This window comes from Panthera pardus, unplaced genomic scaffold (genome assembly GCF_024362965.1).
Source record: "Panthera pardus isolate Hobbes unplaced genomic scaffold, ASM2436296v1 HiC_scaffold_10, whole genome shotgun sequence".
Classification (NCBI taxonomy): domain Eukaryota; kingdom Metazoa; phylum Chordata; class Mammalia; order Carnivora; family Felidae; genus Panthera; species Panthera pardus.
The window spans coordinates 35726464-35752527 of NW_026526655.1; the positions used below are offsets into that span (position 1 = coordinate 35726464).

Consider the following 26064-nt stretch of genomic DNA (forward strand, 5'->3'; position numbering starts at 1 on the left):
TCCTGTATCCCTTGGGTAAATTCCTAGGAGTGCTATTTCTGGGTCATAGGGTAGGTCTATTTTTAATTTTCTGAGGAACCTCCACACTGTTTTCCAGAGTGGCTGCACCAATTTGCATTCCCACCAACAGTGCAAGAGGGTTCCCGTTTCTCCACATCCTCTCCAGCATCTATAGTCTCCTGATTTGTTCATTTTGGCCACCCTGACTGGCGTGAGGTGATATCTGAGTGTGGTTTTGATTTGTATTTCCCTGATGAGGAGCGACGTTGAGCATCTTTTCATGTGCCTGTTGGCCATCCGGATGTCTTCTTTAGAGAAGTGTCTATTCGTGTTTTCTGCCCATTTCTTCACTGGGTTATTTGTTTTTCGGGTGTGGAGTTTGGTGAGCTCTTTATAGATTTTGGATACTAGCCCTTAAAGGGGTGTTTTAATGAACTTGGTAGATCTCATCAAATGAAGAAAATGGAATTCAGGTGTTCTATGGCCTTTTTCATTTAACACTGGTTTAAGATCTGCAATCATTGGTATATAGAAATAGAGACCTTCACCTTCAGGCTCCTATAGCAGAGTAGTAAATAATTCTCAACTAATAATAAGTCACCAGAAGATCTGGGAAGTTCCTTTTTCTCCTGAGCTTCCTGATCTTTCTGATGTAATAGTATGAGTTAATTGGCTCTACAATAGCCATTCTTAGAATTAAAACAAGAGAGATAGTTACCTGCAACATGTGCTAACTATTGTTACTGCTTACCCAATGCTTCTCAATCTTCCAGCCACATGATAAAATTGTACTTGGGGGACCTCTGTAGTTGAGAAGGGTCATGTTCTGGCCAATAAACTGTATCACTTCCAGGTTTAGTATTTAATTGCTCATGTGAGATCATTCAGAGGTAGTGTCTCATTTACCATCATATCAGGTAGAGGCTGACCATCAGCTGAGTCCAGGAGGGCAGGTGATACCACTGCGGAGCACAGCCCCCAAGTATCTCTTACTGGACACGTAGTGTGAATAAAAAATATACCTTTTGTTTGTTTGTTTGTTTGAATCCACTGAGATTTAGAGATTGATTGTTACTGCATAATCTATATTATCCTAACTGATATACTACACCATCCAGAAAAAAACCTTCTGAGGATGGGGGTAATCACAGCAGAACTCAATGATAAAATCTGTGGTTCCAGCAATCAGAGAAGAGATGTAGGTAAGTTCCCTCTGATTTGACTGATGCACTTAACCCTTTTAACATCAACAAATTCTGTCTATTAAACTTTTTATTGAGCAGTTTCCTACAACATATCTATCTACGAAAAATCTGCCAGTAAGCAAAGCCATCTTCCCATTGCTCAGTGACTTCAGACCCTATCAAATTTACTGCCCATCCTGGCATTTAGATTCCATACACAATTAGCGCCACCGTGTGGTATTTAGAATAAATGACATTTATTATAGGACTGTAAAAGCAAGTTCACCTATCAAATTATACCATTTACCCATTGAGAAGGGGATTATACATAATAAAAGAAACTACATACACCTTGCTAGGGCATCAAATCAAAAGCAGGAGGGAAAATGTTCCTGTCATGTGAGCATGGAAACTCAGTAGTAGTGAGGCTTGCTCATTGATTTATTCATTCAACTAATATTTCCTGAGGTCTGCCATGTACCAGATATTGTTCTGGGCCCAGGAAATACAGCAATGAACAAGATCGACAAAGTCCTTGCCTTAGTTGGAAAGACAGACAATGGAATAAATCAACAAAGTAATATATACTACAATGGCAGATATGATAAGTCCTATAAACCAAAATAAATCTGGGCCAGGGCATAGAGAGTGAAAGGGAAGGAATTATTTTAAATGTTGACAGAAATAAAAGAAAACAGTCTACATTTAGCTGCCCCAAAGTTACTTTAGACAAATGATCCAAATTTGCAAATATATATAAATATGAGCATTCTCTTGCAGATATTCAATGTTTCAAGATACCCAAAGCTTGGTTTCTAAACATTATCCTGTCTTGGTCCATTCAGGTTGCCGTAATAAAAATACCATAGACTGGGTGGCTTAGACAACAAACATTTATTTCTCACACTTGGAGAGTGGGAGGTCCAAGATCAAAGTGACAGCAGATTCAGTGTCAGTGAGAATCCCCTTCCTGGACTGTAAATGGCCATCTTATCACTATGTCCTCACATGGCAAAGGAGCTAGGGAGCTTTCTGGGGTCTCTTTTTTGAGTGCATTAATCCACTCATGAGGTCTCTTCCCCCATTACTGAATCCCTCCCAAAGGCTTCATCTCCTAATGACATGATATTGAGGGTTGGGATTTTAACATATGAATTTGAGAGGGACACATTCAGTCTATAGCAATCATTCTGAAAAGAAATCATGATTCTTTGAGGTAACATTGATTTTTTTCAAGTCTGAGGCAGGAAATAGATATGAAGATCCTGGGACATTTTGTTATGCTAAAAAATGCAGAAGCATTCAAAAACTAAAAAACAGGGTGATGATAGTCTTTAACCTGTCACAGTAAACAAACTATAGGGGCTCCCATTAGCCAAAATGGGGACTAGTTAAGCATCAAAAGAACAGTAACTATAATTGATATTACATTGGATGATTAAAAATCATGAGTTTGCGGTGATTTATTTTTTTGAAGGGAAGGGGCTCTGTTTTATAGAGTGCCAATAGAAGGTATTATGGAATTAGAGAATCATTATTTTGCAAACTGTAATAGAAATTCATGCAAGGATCATCTTGTATATTAATTCCCTCTTGCCGACATAACAAATTACTACAATCTTAGTGGCTTAAAACAACACAGATTTATTATTTTATAGTTCTGGAGGTCAGAAGTCTAAAATGGGTCAGCATGGCTGTTTTCATTCTGCAGACTCTAGGGCAAATCTCTTTCTTGCCTTTTCTAGTTTCTAGATGCTGTCTACATTCCTTGGCTCTCATGGCCTCGCATCACTCCCACCTCTGCTTCCATTATTGCATCTCCTTCTCTCTGACTCTAACCTATCTACTTCCCTTTTATAAGGACCCCTGTGATAACATCAGGCTCACCCAGAGAATCCAGGATACTCTCCCCATCACAAGATCATTAATGGTGTCTGCAAACTATCATTTTGCCATGTAAGGTAACATATTCACAGATTCCAGGCATTAGGATATAAACATCTCTGGAGACTTATACAGCCTACCACACATATATATGTGTGTATATATGTGTGTAAATATATGTGTATGTGCATATATATGTGTATATACATATACATATATATATACACACAAACATATATATACATACATATATATATGATATGAAGTACACAGATCACTTGTAGGATATTCTTGCCAAAAATGTTTAACTTGAATCTAATCAAACATTTAGCCCTAAGTTCCAGCCAGCTTACAGAAATGACACCATAATAAAATAACAACACATATTCCATATATGGGACATGCTATGTGTTTACTACCCTAGACTCCTCAAAATTACAATGTCATAAAAATGAATGAAGGATATTCTAAAAGTGTTTTTAGTTTGAAAAAAAAATGTTTTTTTAATCTTTATTTATTTTTGAAAGAGAGACAGAGTGTGAGCAGGGGAGGAGCTGAGGGGAGGGAGACACAGAATCAGAAGTAGGCTCCAGGCCCTGAGCTGTCGGCACAGAACCCGACGCAGGGCTCGAACTCACAGACCGTGAGATTATGACCTGAGCCGAAGTCGGACGCTTAACTGACTGAGCCACCCAGGTGCTCCTCTCCTTTAAAAGTTTTAAAAGAACTTAAGAAACATGATAAATATATGCAATGTATAAACCTTGATTGGATCTTGGTTTAAAGTTATTTTAAAGACAATTGGTGGAACTTTAAACTTGGCTTAAATATTAGATGATATTGTGGAATTATTGCTAATGTTCTGATATTTATGTAGGCTAATGTCCTTTTTTTTTGGAAATGCATGTTGAAATATTTAGGAGTGAAATATACACTGCCTGAAACTTACTTTCAAATGATTTAGATAAAAACTGTATATGTAGAGAGGTGGGAGAAAGAGCAAACATTATGGCAAAATGTTAATGTTTTTTGACTCTAAGGAGAGAGTATGTAGTTGTATCTTGTACCTGTGACAGTTATTTTTATGAGTCAATTTTGCTGGGTCATTACACTCAGATATTTGGCCAAACATTATTCTAGACGTTTCTATAAAGGTATCTTTAGATGAGATTAACATTTAAATCAGGAGATTTGAGTAAAGCAGATTTTCTTGCATACTGTGGGTGGGCCTCATTTAATCAGTTGAAGGCTTTCACGGAAGAAGATGGATACCACTCCCCTGCAAGAATGAATTCTGTCAGCACACCACTTTTGACTTGAACTGCAGCATCAACTCTTCCCTAGGTCTTCTGTCTGCTTGCTTATCTTGCAGATTTTGAACTTGCCAGCCTCCACAATCACATGAGCCAATTCCTTAAAATCTCTCCCTCCATCTCTCCCTCTATCTCTAGCACATGTATACCAGGAAATATTTTATTATATATCATATATAGAGCATTATATAATATATATAGCACACACATAATAGGATATATATGTCCTAGTGTGTGTATATATATATATATACACACACAAACACTGTGTATATATATAGTATATATATATATATATACACTGTATATATATATATATATATATATACTGTATATATATTGCGTGTGTGTGTGTGTGTGTGTGTGTGTGTATACATATATATATGTATACATATATATATATGTATACACACAGTAAAACCTTGGTTTGTAAGCATAATTCGTTCCAGAAACATGCTTGAAATCACAAGCACTTATATATCAAAGTGAACTTCTCATAAGAAATGGAAACTCAGATGATTCATTCCAAAAACCCAAAATATTCACATACAGATTATTACAATACTGTAATATAATATAAAATAGTAAAGAAAATACAAAATATAAGAAAAACAAACAAATTAGCTGCACTTACCTTTGAAAACCTTTGTGGCTGGTGTGAGAGAGAAAAGAGAGAGGAGGGTTACTGTGCAGGACGACTTCCACTATTGCTAATGGAATCACTGCTATCTGTTGGCTCGATGGAATCTTTTTCTGCATGGGGCCATTATATTAGCTTGCACAGATGTTGACTACAGTACTTACTAATAAACTCTTGTAATATACTGTATTTAATGTAACTGGAAATAAGACAGCAGAGGAAAGGGTCTATATCTCTAGACAGCCTGACCTAGAATGAAGCAAAGCATTCCTAAGCTTACTCTTGCATGGAAAAAGAAAGGACGCTCCATACGTGCTTTGAAGTGACAAAAATTACACTGGTGCCAGTTGTGGGCACCTTCCAACGTTGTGAAAAATCATTAATTTCTGCCAAACACCATACCCTGAGACTGAGCATCCAAGCATAGGAGACGATCACCCACAATCCCGCAGAGAGAGAGAGAGAGAGAGAGAGAACCATTGGCCCAGTTGTGATCATGTGACATTGGACGTCACATACTGCTTGTAATTCAAGTCATTGCTCATTTATCAAGTTAAAATTTACTATAAATGCTTGTTCATCTTTTTTTTTTAATGTTTATTTATTTTTGAGAGACAGAGCATGAGTGGGGGAGGGGCAGAGAGCGAGGGAGACACAGGCTTGGAGAGGCTCGGAGCTGTCAGTACAGGTCCCGATGCAGGGCTCAAACTCAAGAATGGTGAGATCATGACCTGAGCCAAAGTCAGACGCTTCACCGACTGAGCCACCTAGGTGCCCCAGAAATGTGTGCTCCTCTTGCGGAACACTCGCAGAACAAGTTACTTGCAATCCAAGGTTTTACTATATATGTATCTTCCCTGGCTATCTAATTTATACAGTTAGCTTGCTTAATTTCTAGCCTCTCAAAAAGCAAAAAAATGATTAAAAGCAGCAGGTTGGGGGACAGCAGGAGGAGATTTAAATAACCCAACTGTGCATAAGAAAATGGCTTCGAAAGGGAAAAAAAAATATATATGAATTGCACTACGTAGGGACATGTCATTTTTCTGTTATGGATAATTGAAGGCAGATTCAAAATTGTAAAGGAAGTGATGATAAATTAATAACAGACTTTAAAAATAAACTTCAGGAAACTTTTAAACAGTTAGAGTAGACAGAGTACACCCACCACCTGAAAGAAAGGAACTTTGTTCTCTTAGCATGACTGGGCTCACACCTAAAATAGGGGATTTAATCAGAAAAAGTACAATGAAATGGAAATTTGCCAATTTGGAGAGTTCTAACATGTAGCTGAACATTTTCAAAGAGCTTTAAATGGTTAACTAGCTAGAAATCAAACCAAACTTATGTCCCTTTAGACAAAATAACTGGCTCCCAATTTAATACCTTGGCAAGTGTAAATAATGCTGCAATGAACATGTTTTAACTTTTCTAGAATTTCACAGAAATATAATTATACAGTAAGTCCTCTCTTGTATCTGGCTTCCTTCACTCGATTGTCTATCCGTCAATCTACTGAACATTTGGGGGTCTTTCCAGCTTGGAGTCATTAAGAAAAAAGCTGTTATGAACATTCAACACTTTGTGTAGATGTATGTTTTCACAGCTCTTGGATAAGTACCTAGGAATAAAATTGCTGGATCCTATGGTAAGCACATGTTTAACTTCATAAGAAACTGCCAAAATACCTTCCAAATGGCCGTACCATTTTGATTACTGACAATATTAGAGAGTTCCAGCTGCTTCAGATCTTCATCAATATTTGGTACTGGCAGTTTTTGTTATTGAATCCATTTGGTGGGTTTGTAGTGGTATCTCCATGTGGTTTTCTTTTCCTATGGACTAAGGATGTAGCGCATCCTTCTATGTGTTTATTGGCAATTTTAATGTCTTTCATGGAACATCCATTGACATTTTTTTGTTTTATTATTTTTTTTTTAATTTCCTTAAAGCCTTTATTAGGTGAGATCTCTCTTGCAGTTTACATAACTGGAGAGAGCCTTCCTGGTGATTCCCCATGGTCATACAGCATGTTTGCTTTTAGTGGGTTTCTATCAGAGGCCAGGACAGATTTTAACTGGAGGTTGTTCGAAGAAGGCCTCTTTCTTGCTCCATGAGGATGTTCTGACCCCAGGAATAACCTGGCACATCAGCCCTGAAGGTGGGCCCTTTGCCTTTTGTGCAGCCTTGAAGCCAGCAGGGAGTTCCAGTGGACACCTGGAAGCCTCAGGGGCTTGGAATTAGGCTGGAGCTTTTCCCTGCTCAATATTTAGCTCATTATTGACCTATAAGCATTATGTATATATTCCAAGTATAGGTCTTTTGTCGAATATATTTATCCCAAATATAGCATAAGTTTTAATGTTAATATATTCCAATTATTTTTTTCTTCATAATTCATGCTTTGTGTGTCTTAAGAAATCTTTGTCTATCAAAAGAAAGCGATTTCAAAATTCAATTTCTGTCTAGAATTTCTAGAGTTTTAGCTTTTATTTAAGTCTATGACCCATTTCACAATCTCAATTTTGTACTAAAATTACGTATGGTGTGAGGCAAAAGTTGAGCTTTATTTCCCATTTGAATATGTAATTTTTCCATTTGTTAAAAAGACTACCTTTCAGAGTGCCTGGGTGGCTTAGTCAATTAAGCGTCCCACTCTTGATTTCATCTCAGGTCATGATTTTATGGTTTATGGGATCAAGCCCCACATCAGGGTTCTCGTCCCCTCTTTGGCTCTTCCCCACTCGTATGCACACACATGCACGCTCTTTCCCTCTCAAAAATAAATAAACTTAAAAAAAAAAAAAAGACTGCCTTTTCCTTACTAAATCACTTTCGCACTTTTGTCAAAAACGAAATGTCCAATAGGCATGGATCTATTTCTGAACTCCATTCTGTGCATTGGTCCTTAACATTTCTTATAAACCAGGTGTGCTGGTCTACTGGCAACAAATTTACTCATCTTTTCCCTGTCTGAAAAAGTCTTTTCTCACCTTTTCTGAAGGATATTTTGGCTGAATATATAATTTAGGTTGCCAAGCTTTTTCTTTAAGCACTTTAAAGATGTTATACCAAGGTCTCTAATTTCCACTTTGAGAAAAGACATATACAGTCATTCTCTGTATGGAATGTATCCTTTTTTTTTTTTTTTCTCCAGCCGCTTTACAATTTTCTCTGGTTTGATCATGATATACCTTAGAGAGGTTTTCTTTATGTGTCACCCTTCCTGTTGAATTTCTTGGATCTGTGAGTTTATAGTTTTCATCAATTAGGGAAATTTTCAGACATTATTTCTTACATTGTTTTTGTCTCCCCTACCCCAGCTTCTAGGATTTGAAATACAAGAATGTTAGAAGACCTGATATTATCCCAGAGGTGGCTGAGGCACTGTTGTAATATTTTTCTCTTGGTGCTTGTAGTAAGCTTCAACTTCATTGATCTTTAGTTCTGCAGTGACCGATATAGAATTCCATCTAGTCCTTCTTAACTAGCTAGTGAACAGAGGTAATCAAATAGCAGCAGTGATTTTTAAAAATAAATCTTAGACATACTTGAATTATTGGTATAGATGTATTAACCACAAAATATTTAAGGACTATTAATTTAGAAATGTGTAGTTTTTTCAATACCTTCTTTACTGTCTATAAAATTAGTTTATGTATATACATAATATAGGTAACATTAGAAATGATACTGAAGGGGAACAGCATGGAAGTTTTTTTGTGTGTCTCCCATCCATGAAATACAGCCAGACCAACACTAAACCATCCTGCACACCTAGAAAACTGGAGGATTAACACAACAATCTGCACAACCTGAACCACAGAATTCAGCAGGCACCCGGTGCGGAGAAGTGAACTTCGGGAGCGAGAAGGCACAGGAAGAGAGGTGCTTTTGCAAGCGGAGAGAGGACGGAGACTGGGTGGGGGGGAGAGAATACAAGAAAAGCACCCCTCCCCAAAAGCAGCTGGAGAGAAAGTGGAAAATTGGAAACAGCCACAGGGACCAAACTAAAAAGGGAGAAAAGAGAAAGGAGAGGGTTTAAATTCCATTAAGACTGTAAACAAGGGGATCGCAAAGGCTGCAGTTCCGCAGCTCGATACCTGGTGGTGCTCTGGTGGGAAGGGCGAATCCCCAGGAACAGAGTGGGGTCCGAGAGGTTCTCGGGCCACACAGGAAAAAGCAGTTCCACTGCCGGAAGGACATTTGGTAGAGACTGTTGAAGCCACCTCGTCCAAGCAGACCCCAGAAAACGACCACATTCACTGGTGCTGGAACAAGGTGGTTAAGGGTAAAGCCTGGTGCCAGACATGTGATGTGATTTCCCATAATCCCTGAAAAGCTGCTGCTACACTAACTCGTGAACTTTTTCTGGGGCGGGCTGGCACCTGGCTGCAGTCTCGGGGCACCAGCAGCAGCAGGGTCCAGCAAGCGTTCCTGGGTGCCGCCATTTGGCCATTGCTCATTCGGTCATTGCTCGGTGAGACCCTCCCATAGAGGGGCGGGACGGGTCAAAGCCGCAGTCCTTCAGAAGTAAGGGGTCAGGGAAAACAGCTGCATCTGAGACAAAACTCGGGAGAGAGGTACTGCCTGGGGTCTGGTCACGGAGAGTGAAAAAGTGGGGAGTGGACGAAAGCTGGAGACAGAGGACAGGTGCATGATTGCTGACCCTGGAGAACAGAGTTCCCAAACTAGAGACTGGGTAGCTGGGTGGCACCATTTTCACCGCTCCCGTGCATGTGCATACGCACCTACAAGCGCCACAACACTCCACCCAGTAGGCTAGCAGTGCCATCTAGTGGAGAGCTGAGCTGTTACACTGAGCCCCGCCCAACTGGGCCAACTTCACTCGTCAAGAACACAAATCACAACGGCTGCTTAGTTTATGGACTATAAAGCACTACATAGTCTGACTTCTAGTGGAAAACAAAGTAATTTCAGTCCTACTTCAATCTGTTACCAGCTCCATCTATTCAATTTTCTTTTTTTTTCTCTTCTATGCTTATTTTCTTTTTCTTGAATACAGAAAGAGAAAAAATTCATTTCTATTTTCAATTTTTATTAACTCTTTAATTTTTATTACTATATTTTTTACTTTTGTGTAAATTTTTTCAAATTCTATTTTACTTCCATTTTATTTTAGTCTACTTCAGTGTATTCACCTTTCCAAATTTTCAAATGATTTCCTTTTTTTTCTTTTTTTCTCTTTTTCATTTCTTTTTTTTCTTGAATGCTGAAAGAGAAAAACTTCATTTTTACTTTCAATTTCTATTAAAAATATTTTTCTTTAATTTTGTTAACTATATATTTTGCTTTTATGTAAATTTTTTCAAATTCTATTTTACTTCCATCATTTTATTTTAGTCTACTACAGGGTATTCACTTTTTCAAATTTTCAAACTATTTCTTTTTTAAATCTTTTTTCCCTTTTTCATTTTTTCTTGAATACAGAAAAATAATTCATTTTTATTTTTAATTTTTATTAAAAATATTTTTCTTTAATTTTTTCCTACTATATTCTTTACTTTTGTGTATATTTTTTCAAATTCTATTTTACTCCCATCATTTCATTTTAGTCTACTTCAGTGTACTCAATTTTTCAAATTCTCAATTTCCTTTTTTTTTTCTTTTCTCCTCTCCACCCCCAACCCTTTCAACCACTTTCAACACCCAGACCAAAACACACCTAGGATCTAGCATCATTTATCGATTTGTGTGTGTGTGTTTAATTTTTTAATTTTAATATTTTTTTAATTTTAATTTTTCTACATCATTAATTCCTTTATTCCCTTCAAAATGACAAAAGAAAGGCATTCACCCCAAAAAGAAGAGCATGAAGAGAGGGCAGCCAGGGATTTAACCAACACAGATACAAGCAAGATGTCTGAACCAGAATTTAGAATCACGATAATAAGAATACTAGTTGGAGTAGAAAATAGATTAGAATCCCTTTCTTCAGAATTAAAAGACGTAAAAAATAGAATGAAATTAAAAATGCTATAACTGAGCTCTAATCACAGATGGATGCAGCAGCGGCAAGGATGGATGAGGCAGAACAGAAAATCAGCGATATAGAGGACAAACTTATAGAGAATAATGAAGCAGAAAAAAAGAGGGAGATTAAGGCAAAAAAGCACGATTTAAGAATTAGAGAAATCAGTGACTTATTACAAAGGAACATCAGAATCATAGGGGTCCTAGAAGAGGAAGAGAGAGAAATAGGGTAGAAGGTTATGTGAGCAAATCATAGCAGAAAACTTTCCTAACCTGGGGAAAGACACAGATGTCAAAATCCAGGAAGCACAGAGGACTCCCATTAGATTCAACAAAAACTGAGCATAAACAAGGTATATCATAGTCAAATTCACAAAATACTCAGGCAAGGAGAGAATCATCAAAGCAGCAAGGGCAAAAAAGTCCTCAACCTACAAGGGAAGACAGACCAGGTTTGCAGCAGACCTATCCACAGAAACCTGGCAGGCCAGAAAGGAGTAGCAGGATATATTCAGTGTGCTGAATCAGAAAAATATGCAGCCAAGAATTCTTTATCCAGCAAGGCTGTCATTCAAAATAGAAGGGGAGATAAAAAGTTTCCCAGACAAACAAAAATTAAAGGAGTTTGTGACCACTAAACCAGCCCTGCAAAAATTTTAAGGGGGACTCTCTAAGGGGATAAAAGATGAAAAAAAAATATATATATATACATATATATATATATACACACACACACACACACATACATACCAAAAGCAACAAAGATTAGAAAGGACCAGAGAACACCACCAGAAACTCCAACTCTACAAGCATCATAATAGCAATAAATTCATATCTTCCAGTACTCACTCTAAACGTCAATGGACTCAATGCTCCAATCAAAAGATATAGGGTAACAGAATGGATAAGAAAACAAGATTCATCTATATGCTGTTTACAACTTTAGACCTAAAGACACCTTCAGATTGAAAATAAGGGTATGGAGAACCATCTTTCATGCTAATGGTCAACAAAAGAAAACCGGAGTAGTCATACTTATATCAGACAATCTAGACTTTAAAATAAAGACTGTATCAAGAGATGCAGAAGGGCATTATATCATAATCAAGGGGTCTGTCCACCAAGAAGACCTAACAATTGTAAACATTTATGCGCCAAATGTGGCAGCACCCAAATATATAAATCAATTAATCACAAATATAAAGAAACTCATCGATAGTAATACCATAATAGTAGGGGACTTCAACACCCCACTCACAGCAATGGACAGATCATCTAATCAAAAAATCAACAAGGAAACAATGGCTTTGAATGACACACTGGACCAGATGGACTTAACAGATATATTCAGAACATTTCATCCTAAAGCAGCAGAATATACAGTCTTCTCCAGTGCACATGGAACCTTCTCCAGAATAGACCATATACTGGGACACAAATCAGCCCTAAGTAAGTACAAAAAGATTGAGATCATACCGTGCATATTTTCAGACCACAATGCTATGAAACTCAAAATCAACCAAAGGAAAAAATTTGGAAAGGTAACAAGTACTTGGAGACTGAAGAACATCCTACTAAAGAATGAATGGGCTAACCAAGCAGTTAAAGAGAAAATTAAAAAGTATATGGAAGTCAATGAAAATGATAACACCACAATTCAAAACCTCTGGTACGCAGCAAAGGCAGTCATAAGAGGAAAGTATATAGTAATCCAGGCCTTCCTAAAGAAGGAAGAAAGATCTCAGATACACAACCTAACCTTATACCTTAAGGAGCTGGAAAAAGAACAGCAAATAAAACCCAAAGCCAGCAGAAAACAGGAAATAATAAAGATTAGAGCAGAAATTAATGCTATCAAAACCAAAACAAAAAACAAAAAACAGTAGAACAGATCAACGAAACCAGAAGCTGGTTCTTTGAAAGAATTAACAAAATTGAGAAACCACTAGCCAGTTTGATCAAGAAGAAAAAGGAAAGGACCCAAATAAATAAAATCAAGAATGAAAGAGGAGAGATCACAACCAACACAGCAGAAATAAAAACCATAATAAGAGAATATTATGAGCAATTATATACCAATAAAATGGGCAATCTGGAAGAAATGGACAAATTCCTAGAAACATATATACTACCAAAACTGAAACGGGAAGAAACAGAAAATTTGAACAGACCTATAACCAGTAAGGAAATCGAATTAGTAATAAAAAATCTGCCAAAAAACAAGAGTCCAGGGCCAGATGGCTTACCAGGGGAATTCTACCAAACATTTAAGGAAGAGTTAACACCTATTCTCTTGAAGCTGTTCCAAAAAATAGAAATGGAAGGAAAACTTCCAAACTCTTTCTATGAAGCCAGTATTACCTTAATTCCAAAACCAGACAGAGACACCACTAAAAAGGAGAACTATAGACCAATTTCCCTGATGAACATGGATGCAAAAATCCTCAACAAGATATTAGCCAACTGGCCCCAACAATACATTAAAAAAATTATTCACCACGACCAAGTGGGATTTATACCTGGGATGCAAGTCTGGTTCAATATCCACAAAACAATTAACATGATCCATCACATCAATAAAAGAAAGGACAAGAACCATCTGATCCTCTCAATAGATGTAGAGAAAGCATTTGACAAAATACAGCATCCTTTCTTGATAAAAACCCTCAAGAAAGTAGGGATAGAATGAGCATACCTCAAGATCATAAAAGCCATATACAAGTGACCCAATGCTAATATCATCCTCAATGGGGAAAAACTGACAGCTTTCCCCCTAAGGTCAGGAACAAGATAGGGATGTCCACTCTCACCACTGTTATTCAACACAGTATTGGAAGTCTTAGACTCTGCAATCAGACAACACAAAGAAATAAAAGGCATCTACATCGGCCAGGAGGAGGTCAAACTTTCACTCTTCACAGATGACATGATACTCTATATGGAAAACCCAAAAGACTCCACCAAAAGCTGCTAGAACTGATTCACAAATTCAGCAAAGTTGCAGGATATAAAATCAATGCACAGAAATCGGTTGCATTCCTATTCACCAACAATGTAGCAACAGAAAGAGAAATCAAGGAATAGATCCCATTTACAGTTGCACCAAAACACATAAAATACCTAGGAATAAATCTAACCAAAGAGGTGAAACATCTATACACTGAAAACTATAGAAAGCTTATGAAAGAAATTGAAGAAGACACAAAAAAATGGAAAAAGATTCCATGCTCCTGGATAGGAAGAATAAATACTGTAAAATGTCAATACTACCCAAAGCAATCTTCATATTCAATGCAATCCTTACCAAAATAACATCAGCATTCTTCACAGAGCTAGAACAAATAATCCTAAAATTTGTATGGAACAAGAAAAGACCCCGACTAGCCAAAGCAATCTTGAAAAAGAAAACCAAAGCAGGAGGCATCACAACCCCGGACTTCAAGCTATACTCTACAAAGCTATAATCATCAAGACAGTATGGTACTGGCACAAGAACAGGCACTCAGATCAATGGAACAGAATAGAGAACCCAGAAATGGACCCACAAACATATGACCAACTAATCTTTGACAAAGCAGGAAAGAATATCCAATGGAATAAAACATTCCCTTCAGCAAGTGGTGTTGGGAAAACTGGACAGCGACATGCAGAAGAATGAACCTGGATCACTTTCTTACACCATACACCAAAATAAACTCAAAGTGGATGAAAGACCTCAACGTAAGACAGGAAGCCATCAAAATCCTCGAGAAGAAAGCAGGCAAAAACCTCTTTGATCTTGCCCACAGCAACTTCTTACTCAACACGTCTCTGGAAGCAAGAGAAACAAAAGCAAAAATGTGAACTACAGCGACCTCATCAAAATAAAAAGCTTCTGCACAGCAAAGGAAACAATCAGCAAAACTAAAAGGCAACCGACAGAATGGGAGAAGATATTTGCAAACAACATATCATATGAAGGGTTAGTATCCAAAATCTACAAAGACCTTATCAAACTCAACACCCCAAAAGCAAATAATCCCGTGAATAAATGGGTAAAAGACATGAATAGACACTTCTCCAAAGAAGACATCCAGATGGCCGACACATGAAAAAATGCTCAACATCACTTCTCATCAGGGAAATACAAATCAAAACCACAATGAGATTCCACCTCATACCTGTCAGAATGGCTAACATGAATATCTCAGGCAACAACAGATGTTGGCGAGGATGCAGAGAAAGAGGATCTCTTGTACTGCTGGTGGGAATTCAAGCTGGTGCACCCACTCTGGAAAACAGTATGGAGGTTCCTCAAAGAACTAAAAATAGAACTACCCTACGACCCAGCAATTGCGCTACTAGGCATTTATTCAAGGGATACAGGTGTGCTGTTTCGAAGGGACAGATACACCCCCATGTTTATAAAAGCACTATCAACAATAGCCATAGTATGGAAAGAGCCCAAATGTCCATCGATGGATAAATGGATAAAGAAGATGTGTTATAGATATACAATGGAGTATTACTTGTCAATCAAAAAGAATGAAATCTTGTCATTTGCAACTATGTGGAAGGAACTGGAGGGTATTATCCTTAAGTGAAATTCAGAGAAAGACAAAAATCATATGACCTCACTCATATGAAGACTTTAATAGACAAAACAGATGAACATAAAGGAAGGGAAACAAAAATAACATAAAAACATGGAGGGGGACAAAACAGAAGAGACTCATAAATATGGAGAACAAACTGAGGGTTGCTGGAAGGGTTGTAGCAGGGCAGGATGAGCTAAATGGGTAAGGGGCTCTAAGGAATCTACTCCTGAAATCATTGTTGCACTATATGCTAATTTGGATGTAAATTAAAAAAAAAAGTAAATATAAAATAAAAATAAAAGACACACAAATATAACAAAGAAAAGAAAAGAAAAGAAAAGAAAAGAAAAGAAAAGAAAAGAAAAGAAAAGAAAAGAAGAGAAAAGAAAAGGAAAGAATAGAAAAGATACTAAAGGGGTGCCTGGGTGGCTCAGTCGGTTGGGCATCTGACTTCGGCTCAACTCATGATCTCGCGGCGTGTGAATTCGAGCCCCAGGTCGGGCTTTGTGCTGACGGCTCCGAGCATGGAGCCTACTTCAGATTCTCTGTCTCCCTCCATCAATCACACTCTGTCTCCCTCTGTCTCTCAAAAATGAATAAACATAAAAAAATTTTTTTTTTAATTTAAAACAAAAAAAGAAATGATACTGAATATGACACCAACAATGAGCTGTTGTAGTTTTTTTACTTTGATCTCTTTTATAGAAGGTGATAATAATCTGTGGAAAAGGCTTTACTGTACCATGCCAATATACTACAAGGAATATTTCAAAATAATACAAAAGTGATCCACAGACTTGACTATGTGAAGATCAACTGATCCAAAATGGTTTTTTCCTTAATTTTTCATAGTAATTGCCAAAAGTCCAACAAGCTGATTTTTCAAGAAAGATCATTCTAATAACTTTGAGTGTTCAATCCGTGCGATGGTCCAGTCAGGCTTTACTCCTTGTGTAAACTCCCTCTGAAATCTAGGGGAAAAATTACAAATAATATGAATCTTACATTAGTCCAAATACTTCTTGGATAACTATATCATTTCCAAATGTACATTAGAGGCAATTTTTAGTAACAAGCTAATGGTTAATCATAAATAAAAATCAAAACAAAAAAGTTTAATTTACCAATTCAATCAGGAAAAGTATCGTCACAAAATTAGAACATTTTCCACTAAAATGAGAGCATGCACAGAGGAGGGGCAGAGGGAGAAGGAGAGAGTATCTCAAGCAGGCTGCACGCCCAGTAGAGCCCAATGTGGGGCTCAGACTCATGATGGTGAGATCATAACCCGAGCTGAAATCAAGAGTCAGACGTTTAACCACCCGATCTATCTAGGTGCCCCTAAAATGAGTATTTTTAATGAACTGATATATACTCCAACATCTACCAGTCCTTGAGAGAAACTTGGGTATCATTCTGTTGTTAAATACTAGCTAGAACATATGCCTAATATGAGGAAAAATAAATTGGGCAATGGTGATGAAAAGGGTATTTTAGTGGAATTTGGTTTATATACATTAGATCAATCTTGAAAATAACAGTGTTTATGAGCTGCCCATGGCCTTAGTAGGGAATATCAGAGGAATCAAAGATGAGTATTGATTATATTGTTCTTTAATTACAAGTGATATCTTTAAAAGGAGATGATTCTGTAGATTGAAGTATTTAAATATATATTTTATATAATTACAAATAAAGCAAAATTTAAAAAAGAAAAAAAGCACATTTCTTTCAAATAAAGTGAAAAAATAAGGATACAATTCCCTTTTACCTTACTGAAACAGAATAGATTTTCTTAGGTCATTTTTGGGATTTGTTATTTTAAATTAGGTTTATATACTTTCGGCAACATAATAGTATTCTCTTTTAAATATTAAATTATGTCTCCAGTAACCTGCTTGACTGGTTCACTGTTCCAAATTTTATTAGCAAAAAATACACGATAGTGTCTCTTTTAAATACATTGCTAACTTACTAGATAGTACCTCTTTACAGGCAGGAACTCTTCATTTTTGTATCTGAAACCCTAACAGGCAGGGTACTTGATAAATAAGGAATGATCAGTAAATGTCTAGTGAGTGAATCACCCATGTGCCACCTGTGGCATATTTTATTTCCCGAGTAAGGTTATAACCATACACCCCATCCCACATGCTCTTCTGCAATGGGACCCTGCTATTGCCCGATAAAAGGTGGAATCTCTCCATGTCCTTTCAACTGTGTAGGTCCTATGACTGCTTTGACAGGTAGACTAAGGTGGAAACGATGTTCCAATCCTGGGATAGCCCTTTACCAGCCTAGCTGACCACCTGGTAAAACATGTGAACAGCTGAAGACTGCCACAGGCCCAAGCCATGAAGAGAGGCCCTGGGGAATGAGACATTATGTGCGGAAGCCAAGGAGCACCAAGTGGGGCACGTGTGAGTGAAGAAGCCATCGTGGAAATGATTTCTCCAGCCCTTGCCACCCTGGTTGATGGCAGGTGAAGCAACGAAAACCTCATGGCTGTGCCTTTCCAAAATTCCTGAGCAGTAAAGCAGCAGACAAAATAAATGGCTGCTTAAAGTTACTGAGTTCGGGAGTGGTTTATGACACATCGATAGACAGCTGAAACACCTTTTAATTACATTCAGCAGCATTACCTCTTTCTAATTTCTCAACACTTCTGTTTCATATCCAGTATGCCTTTATGACTTTCTCTCTTCTTAAATAACTTGTCAAATTTCAATGCTTTTCTTCCTAAAGCTCCCTTTAGCTTTCATACCTTCATACTTCCTTCATACTACCTTCCATTTTCTAGAGAAAGGAAACAATGAGATGGGATTAGACTTACTCATAGCTTGCACTAAGAAGTTGTTTAGTTTCCACGTTCTGATCCCCCAATTTAACCTGGAATACACTGGCTCCACTTAAAGTTTCACTGGGGATGTTGGCACTGGTTAGATACCAAAAGCACATCAGGATGTTAACAAACTTCCTTCCTTAGAGAAAAAACACACACACACACATACAAATACAAATCACAATAATCTATCATCCATATATTCAAAATGAAATTAGAAAGTGGCAGTAGCTACACGAGTTTGTATAGATCCTATTTTGTACGTATTCTAGTCTAACTAGAATAACAAAGTAAGATACTTACATTGATTTCTTCTTATTTTTAGAAAATTCTCATAGGGTTTATGACATATTTACCTTCTCTGTATCTCAGAAATAATAGTTATGATTTATTGAACATGTACTGTTTACCTTCATTCACTCTGCTATGTGCCTAGTGATTCTAACAAGGTCCTGGGTTAAAATCAAGTAGTGACCATGGTGCTGGGATTTAATTTGAAATGTTAGGGAGAAGAAAATATTTGTCACTAAAAGTACCTATAGAAATGTTTCAAGTTAACATGCGTATGAAAAATGTTTAACTATTAAAGAGTCCTATATCAGAACTGCCTTGGAAAGTATGTAAGCAAAGGCTAGATTTCCTGTGTGCCTGGCACATAATACATTTGCAAATATTTGTAAAAGGAACAAATGAGTCAATAAATTTTGGGGAATATTATAGGGAAAAATGTTTGCATTGGACAAGGAGAAAAATGAGATAACCAGTAAAGTTCCTTTTAATCTTTTTCATTATCTCCAAATAAATCCAATTTGGGAGTTCCACAGTTAATCTTACTTTCAAAACAGTCTTTAACTGATATTTTTTACTTTTTACTCCTCACTCTTATTTAATCTACAGCTAGACATTAAAATGTTCAATTGTTTCCTTCAAATTAGGAAATTTGAAACATATAGTTTCTATTTGAGACATGATAGCAGCCTTAGACAATCGTCATCAACTTAAGTGACAATATCTTCTCTTGCGAATGAAATAATAGTAGAGGAAGGTGCTTAGATAGAAGGTCTTAAATAACTATTACCATATCTTAACTCTTTCGTAGGTAGGTCCTTAAAGAATGAACGTATTATTTTTCTTGAATTTCTAAACATATCCACTGTACCAACAAAACCCCACTATTTCATGATTATCCACTAGTTTAGCCTATCTGGGCAATTATTTATCATTTAAAGTTGACTATGTTCCAGCAGTACCTTTCTCATCATAGTAAATAGAGATGTCTCCTGTTGATGTGTATACAATTTCATCTATGTCAGCAGCAAGGGCATTTTTATGGTTATCAGGTAATGAAGTAACCTTTTCCTTCAATACATGTAGCACCTAAGAATGGAAAAAAGCAAACCATAGTTCACCTACTGAATTTTCAAAAGCCTTTCAGTAAGCAGATGAATTCTTTATGGAATGAATTTTTCTAAACCTACTTTTTTTAATGTTTATTTATTTTAGAGAGAGAGCATGAGGAGGAGAGGAGCAAAGAGAGAGGGAGACACAGAATCCAAAGCAGGCTCCAGGCTCTGAGCTGTCAGCACAGAGCCCGACGTGAGGCTCAAACCCACGAACCGCAAGATCATGACCTGAGCTGATGTCGGATGCTTAACTGAGCCACCCCAGCACCCCTAAACCTATTTTTAAATTTACTACATTTACTCATATTCAAAAGCAATCCTGAAAGGCATCTAATTGTTCAACAGGTAATTCCTACAGAACATTCAGTACAAAAACAAGTGTAAGACATCGTATTTACTTAGCTATACCTTAAGTAGCAAGCATTCTATGCTTTTATATGACCCAAAGTACCCAAAAGTAAAGATACAAGGACTCTACTTTGGCTGATGGCACACATACTACTTTTAAGCATAAATAAGGGTAATGCATATCATTCTATTGCAAGAGAGTAATACACTTATTTTTAAAGGAAAATTAAAAGTATACTTTACCTCTTTGGCCACAAGTTCTTCCAATAGATCAAATTTACATTGTGACAGCAACTTGGACACATGAGCAAAAGCCTTTTAAAAAAAAAAAAGGTGAGGAGTGGTAATCATTATTTCAAAACATCATGCAAAATACCATACAACATACAATGCTCATACTTAATTAGCTTGATATCACAAAGACTATTTTATGATAAAGGATAAGCAATGTCAAATACTATGATATGCTTCAATGTTGCTTGGCTTGTCTCTTCTCATATGGCCTTCCCACATATACAGTAGTGAGCTGATTGCCAATTAGGTAACCACTCTTAGGACCTGGGGAAAGATGGTATATGTATAAGCATAACTCTTCACATAAGAATCCTCCTACAGAATTCCTTTTAAAATAATAATGAAGTAATCACTGTTATCATTGAAATGACTATTATATGACCCCTCCCCCTTCCTCAAGAACCCAAAGAATTTTGTAAGTAGCACATTCTAGATTGTAATGGGAGTCTGGAGATCTGGGCTGCAATCTGAACCTCATTAAGATAGGGAAGGCAGGTTTGGGAAAGTGGGAGAAAATATAATGAGTTTACACAGTCTAATACAGTGAGATGTATGAGATCCCATTTAAAAAAATATTTTATTTATTTTTGAGAGAGAGAGAGAGAGAGAGAGAGATTATGAGCAGAGAAGGGGCAGAGAGAGACGCAGAGAATCCCAAGGAGGCTCCACTCTATCAGTGCAGAGACCAATGCAGGGCTTGAACTCATGAACTGCGAGATCATGACCTGAGCCAAAACCAAGAGTTGGATGTTTAACCAAATGAACTACCCAGGTGCCCCGATATCCCATTTTAAAGTAGGGAGGAACCGACTACAATCCTCCATATTTTTAGCCGTGAGAAATGAAACTGTGTATAAGACCTACCTGTTTTCAAGTAGCTTTCAGTCTACTTGAGAAGGGAGGCAAGTAAACGGACAAGTTCAAGAATTATGACATGGGCAAGAACAGGATGACTTGAGCAGAAGCACCACTTAAGTCAATCTGGGAGGACCAGAGAGGGCCTCTTAAAGGAAGGAACATCTCAGATGAAATGCAAGGAACTGGCAAGACAAAGCAGATGCAAAGGCATGTCAGACAGACAATAATAGTTTGGGATGGAATGTTATGGGATGAACTGTTTCCCCCGAATTCATATGTTGAAACCCTAACTCCCAGCACCTCAGGACTGAATTTGGAGACAGGGTCTTTAAAGAAGTGATTAAGTAAGATGAGGGGGGGCCTTAGCCCAACCTGACTAGTGTCCTTATAAGAGGAAATACTGACACACAAAGCACCAGGGGCACATGCACACAGAGGTGGGGGGGGGGGGGGGGGACAAGAGTGAGGACACAGAAGACAGCCATCTGCAAGCAAAGGAGAGAGACTTCAGAAGAAACCAAACCTATCAATACCTGGATCTTGGACTTCTATCCTCTAGAACTGTGAGGAAATAAAGTTCTGTGCCCCAGACTGTGGTATTTTGCTATGGCAGCCCTGGCAAACAGACATAATAAGAGTTGTTGAATTTTCAGAAAATGCATATATCCAAATGGATTCCAGGACCCCTTGCAAACATGTGAGAGGCCCTCAGGGTTCAAAGACACTATCTGTATTAATAAGCCTTCATGTGAGGAAGACGGGTGGTATTTAGGTAAGAAGAAAAAAGACCATAACAATCATGGTGAAACCAACCACTACATTCTAGTTTGTATGGCCAAGGTGTGATGTTTGTGTGGCCTAAGAAGATCACACCTGAGCAAATTATCTGATCAGATAATATCGATCAGGAGGCTGCTCTGAGAAGGCTCAGATGATACAGGAGTGTCTAACCTAAAGAGGCTAGGAAATAGCCTATACAACATGCAAGAAGATGCAGGAAGATACAGGAAAATAAACACTATATGATTAATGTGGTTTGATGGCAGTAATAGGGAAGATGGATCATATGCACATATCAATAGTGTGACATTGTGATATAAGAAGAAAATATACACTTGTTCTCTGTTCCACCTCCCGGCACAGAGTTCCTAAAACAAGCCCCTTTCAACCATACCGGAGTTCAGGCTAACGAGGTGACTCTTGTCAGAAGAACCAACCACGTGATCGGAGGGTTGAAACTTTCAGCTCCACCCCTAGACTCAGGAAGGGAAGAGGGGCTGGGGATTGAATTAATCACCAATTGCCAATGATTTAATCATTCGTGGCTAAATAATGGAACCTCCATTAAAAACCCTAACGAAGGAATTAGAAGAGCTTCCAGGTTGGTGAACATGTGGAGATGCTGGGAAAGTGGTGCACCCAGAAAGCACGGGAGCTCCATACCCTTCCCACATGCCTTGCCCTATGCATCTCTTCCATCTGGCTGCTCCTGAATTGTATTCTTTCTAAAAAACTGAAAATAGCAAGTAAAGTGCACTCCTTAGTTCTATGAGCTGTTTTGGCAAATCATGGAACTTGAGGAAGGAGAATGTGGGAACCCTCTATTTATAACTGGCCAGTTAAATGGAGGCCTAGACTTGTAATTAGCATCCGAAGTGGAGTCAGTCATGTGGGACTGAGCCCTTAACCTGTAGGATCTGTATTAACTCCAGGGAGTTAGTGTCAGAACTGTCATAAGCTGCCCTGATGAGGCATTGATGACAAGGAGTATCTAACCTAGAGAGGCTTCTAAGAAATAGTCCTCTTTTTCATAGAAAAGGACAAAACTTAAGATATATAAGAAAACATACAGTATATGATTACTGCTGTTTGATGGCAGTAAGAGGGAAGATTCCATATTATATGTACATATTAATGGAAAGCAGGGTCTGTGGAGCTAATAAAGCTATAGCACTGGACCACATATTTCTCTGGCTCATGTGATGAATAAAAGCTTATTCAGACCATAATTAACCTTCTCAATTTCTAGTGACTGGAGACCAAGACTGCTTATAGACAGGGTCACAAGACATTGCTTACAATGCATCCTTGAGCCAACTGTTTTATCATCTGTAAAGGAGAATTAGACTAGAATGGTCCTGATGATGCCTTTTTGTTTTCATGTTCTCTGATATAAAAAAAAAAAAATCTGAATGAACGTGCTCTAATGATAACTTGATATTCACAACCCAAGATAACATTTTATTGCTGAGAGGTTAGATTAAGGAGAAAGGGCAAGAGAGAGTAGATGAACTAGCTAAGGCTTTTGCACCAGATTATTCCTAAGCCCTAGACTTTTAAACCCATGCAAAGAAGACACAGTTGCATTATTGCATAAAGAGATCTAGTAGGGTGGAGGTTTTTTGGCCATGTCCTCTTAAATCTTAGGTGTGAAATAACTGATTTGCTTGATACAAAAGGTATGTTATAAGTAAGCATTGGTTTAAAGGAATTGATAAATATTTGCCATGGATGACCCAACATTCCTTTTGGAAATCACAATGGTTAAATGCACAAAAACCGACTTAGATGAGGCAAAACGTGTATACAGACTGGCTGATGAAAGGATGGAGATACTACTTAATAGCAAGGATGAGGGCAAAAATAGCTAATAGCTGGAGACCAGAGAGTGGTCTGGATCAGAGAGTGGCTAAAAAGTGTCCCATACTCCTCTGTGTTCAGAGGAAATGGGGTGTAAAACCTGATTCCTGCCCAAGAAGGGGAGAGGGTTTCCATTCCTCACTGACACATAAATGAGCTGGTCCAGTCATTTAATATGTTATGAGGCACACAAGTTCATGTGTCCTCAGTGGGCATTGTGGAGGATAGTAGAATCACACCAATTTACCTCTACATGACAAAAGATTTTGAGAACTGATATGAGCAGAGGTTTACCACTTATAACGCTATTAATTAAAAGCTTTTGCTTTTTAACTTTTTTATAAACACATAAATCAGTCAAGAGTTGACTCAGGGAAGCAGGAGGCAGGAGTTAATATTGACACTGATTATATGAAGTTGGAAACATTTATTTATACAATCAGTACTGCGAAATAATTACAGTTATAGCATAAGTTTAAGGTATATGGCAGTATGAACTGGGAAACAAACTATGACTTCTATTTATCAACAGTTCTGAAATGTTTGGGAATGACAAACTCTCCGAGGGATTCAAAAGACATTTATAGATGGACTTTCATCCCAGAAAAATGCATGTACACAAAAAAATCTGTAAATAATCTCAGGACCCAAAGTGACTGTTATGGGACAAGGGTAAGGCAAGGTATTATCAGCCACTCAGAAAGAAAGAGAAAGAAAAGGGAAGGGGTCAGGGTTATGAATCACCAAAGGCTATTTCTCAGTGTGTAGGATGTTATGCACTTATTAGCGACCAGGTTGCTCAGCAAATTCTTTGAAAGGGTAAAACTCCTTATCTCTAAGTTAGTCTTTAAAGAGTATGATGGAGAATTCGGGGTTAGGGAGATGGGCTGGGGAGTTCTGCCAAATGGCTAGCAGGAAGTTTTGTTTTTCTACCTAAAATTACATTATTGCATTTGAAAATGCTACCTTATTTACTCTTCAAAACGATCGCATCTACTCATTCATTTATTCAACTAACATTTGTGGAGGGCCTGCTATGTGCCAGGCATGGTCTTCTTAATTTTGCAGAAAGTGATGTTCAGAAAGATAAAACCATGTAGCTTTTAGGTGGCAGAAATGGGCTTTGAATCGAATTCATTTCTATCGGATTCAAAACCTGTAGAGCAGAAAAAGGAATTGGAGGACTTCAGCTGGTGGAACTGGTGTCTCAATCGAACCCCTCTTCCTCCTCGGCGACCGTGCAAACGTTAAGAAGCAGCTGAATTTTAGTCAAGAAGTAGCGGAGGGCTGTGTCTGGGTCACTACCCACTTTGGATACCTTGGGACCCAGTGAGGAAACCTCATCGCTAAACACTTTTTGCATGGAACCGCTGAATGCAGGAGAGGCGAACAGGTCACCCCCAAACAAATGAACAAACCTGCTTCGCTCCCTCAGAGAATTCTGCGATGCTGAACTCTTGGTCGAAATAGGCCCAGATCAGGAAGGCGTAAATTCGAGTCCGAACCCAGTTGATGGGGTTGGAGAATCCCAGAATGATCATCTTGGTTTTCTGGCGCGGCTGGGGCTGCTCCTCGGCGCTGTAGCTGCGCCGGGGGTAGGCAGGGAAAGCGGAGAGGGCTGCGGGTAGTCCCGGAGGGCTGAGCAGGGGACGCTGCGGGCCCCGAGCGGGCAGCGCCGAGGCCCAAGTGACTCGAGGAAGCGGGACCGGTCCGGAGCCGAGGCGGCGGCGGCAGAAGCGGCAGAGTTCAGCCAACGGCGGTCTCACCTCGGCTCCACGGGGAGTCCGGGGTCGGCCGGCCCCGCCGGGCAGCGGCGGAGCGAGCAGCAAGCGGGGCAAAAGACGAACAGCCAGCGCCATCTTTATGGCTTTTCACCCCAGTCCCTGTCTGTGCCGTGTCGAATGAAAGTCGGTGGGAAACCAGCTTGGCCGCATCCGGAGGAGACTAGAGAGTGAATCTGGCCTGTTGCTGCCACCTCTGGTGAGTCGGCCTCACTCCGGCTCTCCGGCACGCAGCTCACACGGAGGCCCTGCGGCCCCGGGCCCGGATCTCCGACCAGCCGCTGTAGCGAGTCGAGCGGCCCCGCG

The 26064-nt window shown here is 38.5% G+C and overlaps 1 protein-coding gene across 6 annotated transcripts; it reads right to left on the reverse strand.

Annotated features, from left to right (window-relative positions):
- Window positions 1–1422: 1422 nt before the first annotated feature.
- Window positions 1423–26050, reverse strand: MAIP1 (matrix AAA peptidase interacting protein 1). 6 transcript variants are annotated; one of them, XM_053906527.1, is made up of 6 exons: window positions 25396–26050; window positions 20429–20500; window positions 19685–19811; window positions 18426–18573; window positions 5016–9292; window positions 1423–4347 (listed from the first exon to the last, which is right to left on the reverse strand). In XM_053906527.1, the coding sequence occupies exons 1-5, from the start codon at window positions 25834–25836 to the stop codon at window positions 9073–9075; spliced, it is 1008 nt and encodes a 335-aa protein (XP_053762502.1). In that variant the 5' UTR covers window positions 25837–26050; the 3' UTR covers window positions 1423–4347; window positions 5016–9072. The 6 variants fall into 6 exon arrangements, with proteins under 6 accessions (XP_053762502.1, XP_053762519.1, XP_053762513.1 ...); XM_053906544.1 differs by lacking the exon at window positions 1423–4347 and having other exon boundaries at window positions 9180–9292; window positions 18426–18527; window positions 25396–26047; XM_053906538.1 differs by lacking the exons at window positions 1423–4347; window positions 5016–9292 and adding an exon at window positions 16259–16563 and having other exon boundaries at window positions 18426–18527; window positions 25396–26045.
- Window positions 26051–26064: the final 14 nt, after the last annotated feature.